The sequence below is a fragment of the Tenebrio molitor genome, chromosome 2, assembly GCF_963966145.1.
Source record: "Tenebrio molitor chromosome 2, icTenMoli1.1, whole genome shotgun sequence".
In the NCBI taxonomy this organism is placed as follows: Eukaryota; Metazoa; Arthropoda; class Insecta; order Coleoptera; family Tenebrionidae; genus Tenebrio; species Tenebrio molitor.
This window is the reverse complement of record NC_091047.1, coordinates 30,317,838-30,326,192: the sequence shown is the minus strand read 5'-3', so window position 1 is coordinate 30,326,192 and position 8,355 is coordinate 30,317,838. Positions and strand designations below refer to the sequence as shown.

Here is an 8,355-nt window from a genome sequence, read left to right as displayed (position 1 = left end):
ACGTTTATAGATATTCGGGGTACTAATGAACGTCAGACTATTTCGCCGACCAAGCAAGAGTGACAGAGCGTCTCGGGGTCGTACGATTAGCATCACTAAACCGCATAAGCAAAGATTTAGATCCACCGTCCCCAACCAACCATTTCCCGACAAGACCCCAAAGTCCTTATAACCTCGACGGGGACTTCACGTCAACATTCCGAAGCCGCATAAGCGAAGACTTAGGTCCGCCTCCGCTAACGGCTCTACATAACCGTCGCCCCCACAGAAATTTGACTAAACAACCCCCCGACCTCCTGAACGTCACCTAGCCCCCATAGGATCGCACTTACAACATTTTAACTTTAACTGATCCGAAATCTAACGGTGCTTAACAACAACAAATAGGAAAACCCGAGTTTAATTCAATAGAACAAAGCGCAACATTAGACAATGATAAATTCAACAAAACAAAATGCAACATAAAGAAATGATAAAAAAAGAGAACAAAGCGCAACATTAAACAATGATCAACTAAAAGAGAATCAAGCGCGAAGTTAAACAACGATAAAATAAACACGCTTCAAATGGCACACATATCAGTAAGCAACATAAATAACGAGTACGATAATCGCTGGCAATGCTACACGAAAAATGGCGGATCGAGTGCCGTTAGAAAATGTTAGCGAAAGAAAAACAAAATGAACGCACGTGATTCGGACACGGCTACTAATTTTTTGAAAGTAACAGATTGCCTGAAAAATGAACCTCCCGGAAGAAACTTAGGGATAACGCTTAAAATTAACAAATGGGCGCTCCTCTAAAGAAACAGCATGCAACAAATGATAGCTACAACATACCCTTACCACGTGGTCCTGGTCCCAAAAAAAAAAAAACAAAAAAAAAGACAACGAACGTGGGATAAATTACCCGGGGTGGATTAAAAACGTCGGATTCTTCACGGGGACACAAAATATCTACTCGGGACGGTGGTGCAATTGATTCAGATTTTGGAATATCGATCGCTCTTCGCACGGTGTGTTCGTTTCGAAAAACCAAACAAAAGTGAACTACCCCCTTCAACCACACGCGCGAAAGACCGCTTCACCCCCGCTATATTTCCGCTCTCAGAGTTGCCAACCCCCCAGGATTACCAACCCCATCCCTTAGTTCCTAGTCTAGCCGCTAGTACCTTCACATTTGGCGCGCTCTCGTGGCGGTACCGGGAATTAAAATTTAAATTTTAAACTGGGTCACTACAATAATAATCTAATATTTTTTTTATTTACTTCAGTCTTTTATTATAATTCATACAGTGTTACAAACTGAAAGATATAATTTTTATTAACATTGAGCATAACCAGGAGCTACACAAATTGGAATTTTCGAATCGAATTCATAACCGTCAGCACATGTTTTTACAAGGGTTTTTCCTTTGTAACAATTCAAATATTTAGTACAATCGTATGGATGGGGCTTTAGAGACCAATTAGAGTCTGTTGTACATTCTTCTCCTTCAAGAGTATCTATTCCGCCAAAAAGTACCTTGTACAACTTGTTTCTAGCAGATTCTTTAGAATCATCTATAGACACATCTTCTACGACTTCGTGAGAAAGCTCTTCCCAATGCCTGGAATTGTGCCGCTTGTCAGATTTGTCACTATGATGTTTAGAATCGTGTTTGGAGTCGTTAGACTCGCTGGAAGAGCCAGAAGAATCACTAGAAGAGCTGTCAGAGTCGTCAGACTCACTAGAAGATTCAGAAGAATTGCTAGAAGAGCTGTCAGAGTCGTCAGACTCGCTAGAAGATCCAGAAGAATCGCTAGAAGAGCTGTCAGAGTCGTCAGACTCGCTAGAAGACTCGTCTGAAGAATCATTAGAACTGTCGGAATCACAAGACGAATTGTTGGAATCATCTGAAGAATTACTACAGTCATCAGATTTTGAATCTGATGAATCGTCGTCGCCTGGGGTAGTTTTAGAAGTAGACGGAGTAGGTCTTCCTGTTGATTTTGTTGGACCCCAGCTTGATGTTGACTTTGTTGGTTTTCCGGTCGAACCGGTAGGTCTCGCAGACGAACTAGAAGGTCTTACCGATGAACTGGAAGGTTCTGCAGATGAACTAGAGGGTCCTTCAGTTGAACTAGAAGGTCCCGCAGAAGAACTAGAGGGTCTTGCAGAAGAACTAGAAGGTCCTTCAGATGAACTGGAAGGTCTTACAGATGAACTGGATCCTTCTGTTGAACTGGAAGGCCTGGCAGATGAACTAGATGGATTTGCACTGGAGCTTGGGGCAGCTGACGAACTTGGAGTAGTCTTTGACCTACATCCTGCTTGTTCTGGATAATCGCAAACATTCTTTGTTGGGTTAAAATCTAATCCAGCTGGACATTGGAAGAGGTATGGGACACCGTTCGAGCATTCGTAAAATTTGGTACAATCGGTTTCGTGAGGGAAGTACACGGCATCAGGGCGGTCAACTGGGGGGCACTCTATATCTAAAAAACAAAAATTCCAAATTAACATTTTTTTATTAATCTATCATAGATTTATACATCCTGGAGTTATTATTGTTTAATTTAAAGCGTATATGTTTGAAATATAATGTGTTATGCAACCTTTATTCTAACAATCGGAAACAAATGAAAAGTACCAACAGAAAAAAAAATTGTAAAATACATTTGTTTAAAAATTCAAAGAAATTCTAAAGTTTTACTTACTGCTATCGGCCAACACGTTTAACACCAAAAAACTTAGAGGAGCAAGATACTTTATTAGAGCCATTTTGAAGGTTCTGCCACCCAAGAATAATGATGAAACTGATCTTCTTCTGCACAAATCTCTGTTTTATATCAGTAATCTAGAAATATGTTAATGTTAAAGTGATTTTTACCTGTCACTGATTAAAATCTGTGACTGTGATATCGTAGAAATTTGATAAGAATCATGTTCCAAACAACAAAATAATTTTGCTCTGACGATATTAGAAAGATAATTTTCTAAAAATACACTCACCGGCAAAAAAAAACGGAACACTAATTATTCAACATCAAATTTATTCCCATTATAGCTGGTGTAAATATTGCCAGAGCAGTAGCTTTGGTTGAAGACTGTTGTTTCCCTTATGCAGCTAATGCTATTGAGGCTCCTCTTGCTAGTGGTCACAGAGCTGTTAGAAGGTTTCAAGAGACTTGTAAGTACACAAGAAGACCTGGATCTGGTCGAAAAAGAGCAAACACATAGCACACACCGGGACGATAGATTTTTAAATAATAATGGTGTTCCACTTTTTCTGCCGGTGAGTTTAAATATCAATTAATAAAGTAGACAATCAATGATTATCTATTTCGAGATAAAAGATGTTTCCGTAGGAAAATTTTAAAAAAAGGTTATTGATCACTGACATGTCACAAATGATACACTTTGAAGTAAAATTTGATTAGATAAATGCTTCAAAGTAAACCGAGCGAAAAGGTTTTAGCATTTATCTATTTTTTTTAATGTAACTAATGCACTTGAAATAAATGCACAATTTTTCGGTCATAGTCATGAATTTATTTTTAATTTTACATTTTTTGTTGTAGATACGATTCTGGAAAAAGAGCAAGAAAGGATTATTGATATGAAAGTAATAATAATATAGAATATAGCCTAAGGGAGTCCGTTTCGACTCGGGGACGCGAGGGTCATGGGTTCGGTTCCGATGATGATCATTGTGATTCAGTTGGCAGCCCTAGTTTAAATATTGTTGTTGTCATGTTGTCAAAGAAACATATTTAAGTCAATATTTAAAGTAGCTCTGCCAACTAGACAATAATAATCATGGGTTACTCAATATTTCTTTTCGATCGCCCGGTGTAATAAAATAGCTATATTAGCCAGTTGATTCATTTATTTCTATCATTATTTTTGTAACTTAGAAAGTTCTACTCTCTGTCGTGAAAAAAATCCTTATTTATAAAAAAAAAGGGTAGGTACGTACTATCGGTGTACATTAAAACCTGGGACATCCAAAATTTGCTCATTGTATATCAGATTTTTGAATTGTCACTCAAAATAAAAATTGTCAGTATTTAAAATTAACTTTTTGAACGTAAGAGATGCTAGATCAATTGTGTTATTTTATAAAATGAAGAGAACGTTAAAGAACTGAACTTTAACTTGGTGTTTCTGACAATATGTCATAATTTTTATAACCTTGTTTGTAAAAAGCCAAATTTACCCAATGTATATTTCTGATGTTTGACTTTATACAATTGTGACGTTTGTCCCAGGTTTTTATGTCTACCGATAGTACCTTCAGTTAATTTCGAAATTATTAAGTACACCTGAAAAATCAAAAAGTCGATTTATTACAGTTTTTTCCACATGTAAAGATGCCTTTTGGAAATATGAACGTCATATTTTTTCTATAGGTTAGGTAAGTTTGACAACATAAAACGTCGCTAATATTGTCTGTTTTATCCTCTGCACGGTGCTCTTCGGGTTGTTATAATACTAGGCTACCCTCCGGATCGACCACTCTTCTTCTAATTTAGAAAGAATTTAGAACTATCACTGAGATTGATCACTGACAAAAAATGTAAGTGCATTTCACACTGTAGAAAATTAGGTGTATTTTATAATTTTGAAATTAACTGCACAAAAAAAAAAAAAATAATAATTGTCATTTGTAACACAGTTTCATAAATAGGTAGTTTTAAAAAACCTATCAAGCTATATTTTTGAAAATCATTGAGTAAAATTACCTCTTTAAAAAAATATTCTCTATGTTTCAACATGACGTGGAAGGAATGATCAAAAATCATCTTTTTATGCAAAAAATAAATTTCATGTTGAGCTACTACAACATGAAGGAATCAGTTACAACTTGTGTCATAATGTCACAAGTTCATATAAGCCTTATGTAAGTGCTTTATTGGTTTCAAGTATCGGAAGCAAACAATTTTAGGATATACCTATGTAATTGGAAAAGCTACAGCGTGATCAACAATGACTGAGTCTGTTGGCAATGAAACAATTGAAAATACTGGTGATTTTTGTCTAGTAATTGGCACTGACCACGCACTGACCGAATTTTTTAACTTGAGATGGTATTAAAAACATTCTTGGTTATACAGGTTATGTTTATACTATTACAAAAATGAACCTTCGTTGGTAAATTTTAAATTTGCCAAATTTCATTGTTACCAACAGACTCAGTCATTCTTGATCACTCCGTATTAGGTAAACTTATTGTCCGGCTTAAGACAAGTTCACCAAAAAAGGGGACCAACTGTTTAAAATTTCTACTTCAAATGTTTATGAAAAAATAAAGAAAAACATCGACATTTTGTAAAGCCGGACTAAGATTAGCAATAACTCGTAATATTGATATTACTTTTCATGAGTAGGTACGAGTATGTACTATGGCGGCCAAAAAATTTTGGCCGTCACTTTCTTGACATTCAAGTAAAGTGTAAATAAACCTTTAGGAATCGTAACCCCACTTTCGATTCTTGTCAGTTTGACAATCAATTTAAACTGTTTAAAGCTCAGATATTCCAAAAATCCGACATGAATGAACAAAATTAGAGCAATCGTACATTGATAACCTGAGGTAAACGTTCTGTGTAGTTGAAATGACAAAATAATTTTGAGTTTTGAAATTTACCACCCAAAAAATAACGTTCATAATCAAGACGGTAATCATGATGACAATAAAGTACGGATTACAATTTTTTTTTTTTTGAATTGACAGACAATGACGGCCAAAATTTTGTGGCCGGCATAGTATTATGAATGCAGTTAGGTACACTAATTCGCTTTGTATCTAGGCAAGTACTGTATTAGTCACAAGATAACTACGCAGGTAGATAACTTTAAGGATTATTGCGAAACTCTTTATTATACTCGTATGATTTTAACTTACGATCGAAAACATATTTTTTATAAATTTTTGTGAGTTGTAAATTTTATCTCCGCTAGCGATGACGCTTATTCTGAATATGGATCCTATTAAACTCATTATTGCATTATTTATAAAAAGATAAAAATTACGAATTAGAGTTTTATAGACTGGAAGTAGATCGTTACTTCCTTCTAAAGATAATTTATTGGTGACCACATTTTTGTTGTTATTTAGACACGTCATAGAAATGGATGAATATAAAGAGTCGTGATACATTTTAATTTTATGAAGTGGAAAGTTACAATGTACAGATTGTGTCATTTTCATAATTTCATTTCATTTTCCAGCTCATAAACTGGACAAGAAATGTACGACCCAAATCACGAATAATCGCAATAATTACACAATGTTCTTTCACTTCAAAAACTTGTCCTATTCTAAACTGAATAGGCACATAAGAAATATCATAAATTAATATAATTCCTGCTTAGAAAATGTATTTTTGTCATTTTGTGCTTAAAAACGGTGGAAAACCACAGACGTCTTAATAATCAAATATTCTCAAGAAAATTAATTAGGTAGGTATACTCCGTACGCTGATAGATTGCACGTTTTTAAATTCTAGTTCCAAAACAGAACGCAGTGAAAAGTACTAAACTCTCCATCTCAATTGTTTCACGTTATGTAGAAAACCGTTATAGCCTTGCAGATTAATTCCCGCCACACTTGTTTCTGTGTCTGTCTTCTGTCAAAAAATGTGCAATCTATCAGAGTACGGAGTATAACAGGTTTTTCAAAAGTAAAGTTGATATCTTTATGTTCTACGGTCCAAACTGAATAATTGATAAAAGTATTATTATTAGATATGACATATCTATACAGGATGTTTTCGAAGTTGAAGCGTTCTTTTTAATATGTGATAGTATGCGTTGTTCTAAAGAGTTTTAGCCAAAATCACCTTAGTAAAATGTGTACGGCAATGAAGATACAATAAGTTAATTTTTTGAAATTTTTGAAACCGGTCCTGCTCAAATTTGTCCTGATTTGTTAGAAATTAGAATTGACAAAAAAAAATCAAATGAGCATGGACGTTAATCAAAAATACTGTCAGAGTTGTCATCTAATTAGTCGGAATGGCTTTATCATTACGAAAATAATGAGCTCACAGATACGTTGCTAATGTACTATGGCGGACAATAAATTTAGGCCGGCCTGTCATTGAGTTGACATCAAAATGTGAAGCTGGCATTATGTTCAACTAACCCAATTTTCGATTTTTGTCATTCTTGTCATCGTGACAGCGATAATCAAAATTAAAATTGGGAAAAGAAGCGTGCACCAGAGAGAAGTGCTACTACAAATCAGTTATGCTAGTGCGTCATGATCTGTAAGTTACGAAAAAGGCGAAGGAAACGCCAAACAGCTTGAAAACCTTCAGTTTGACAAACTGACACATCAGTCATAATGACAATAAATGGTCGCTTGCATTGACTTTTTTGAAATGTCAGAAATTTGCCGGCCTAAATTTATTGTCCGCCATAGTACTATTGGGAACAATTTACTTTGGTCGTCAAAGTCATTTGAGTGACATAAAGTTGTAAATCAAGCATTAGGATGGTTAACCTTATCTTTTACTGTCAACCATTGTCACTAATTGTCATTGTCAGACTCGTCATTGCAAAAGATTAAATATCGAAAAATGGGCCACTGAATGAGAAATTCCAAGGAGGAAAACTTGAAAAGGTTTCCACAAGGCAATTTGGTTCATGAACATCCCTCAGAAGCGAGGGAGACAATTCTAAATTTTTGAACGGTGGAATGTGGCATATTTTTGACAAGAGAAAAGTCAATAATTCGAAATTGTCATCGATGTTGACTTGACGTTAATGCTTGGTTTACATAATTTTTTTTGAAGTGACGGAAAAATGATAACCAAAGTATTTTGTCCCCAATGGTATGGGCAATGTTATCACGTTATCAGAATGCAGCTGCGGCGCCCAGAGAGTACGCAGAGCGATTTCCAGAAAGACAGCATCCTGTGCCAGTTATTAATAATTAGTACAGAGGAGAAATAGACAGGACCGGGCTCAAAATTTTAGAAAACAATAAAAATATACAATCAATTATCTCGCTTAATACAAACATTTTATTAAGAAGATTTAGGCTAAAATTCTTAAGAATAATGGATAGTAGGTACCTCGTGTTACAAGGAACGCCTCAACAAGATACTTTTAAATTATATAATTCTAGATATACAGTTGGTTGCAAAAAAAAACGGGAACTCTCAGAATAAAATTGACACATTTTTACAATTTTTCCATAGTGTGAAACCTTCTTACGAGAGATAGGTTAGAATCAACGTCAAAATTCAATGACATTCAAATCAAATTTACATTAGGAAAATTTTCCTTTCCGGATTTTTTTGCAACCAACTGTACTCTACCCAAAAGGACTAGCTTTTAAAACAGTTAAAGTTAAATTAAATA

General features: G+C 35.1%; 1 protein-coding gene across 2 annotated transcripts; it reads right to left on the bottom strand.

The window, feature by feature from the left end:
- Positions 1–1,254: 1,254 nt before the first annotated feature.
- Positions 1,255–3,279, bottom strand: LOC138124562 (uncharacterized). Of its 2 annotated transcripts, XM_069039649.1 has the most exons (4): positions 2,995–3,279; positions 2,700–2,839; positions 1,841–2,477; positions 1,255–1,810 (listed from the first exon to the last, which is right to left on the bottom strand). In XM_069039649.1, the coding sequence occupies exons 2-4, from the start codon at positions 2,761–2,763 to the stop codon at positions 1,324–1,326; spliced, it is 1,188 nt and encodes a 395-aa protein (XP_068895750.1). In that variant the 5' UTR covers positions 2,764–2,839; positions 2,995–3,279; the 3' UTR covers positions 1,255–1,323. The 2 variants fall into 2 exon arrangements, with proteins under 2 accessions (XP_068895750.1, XP_068895749.1); XM_069039648.1 differs by having other exon boundaries at positions 1,255–2,477; positions 2,995–3,277.
- Positions 3,280–8,355: the final 5,076 nt, after the last annotated feature.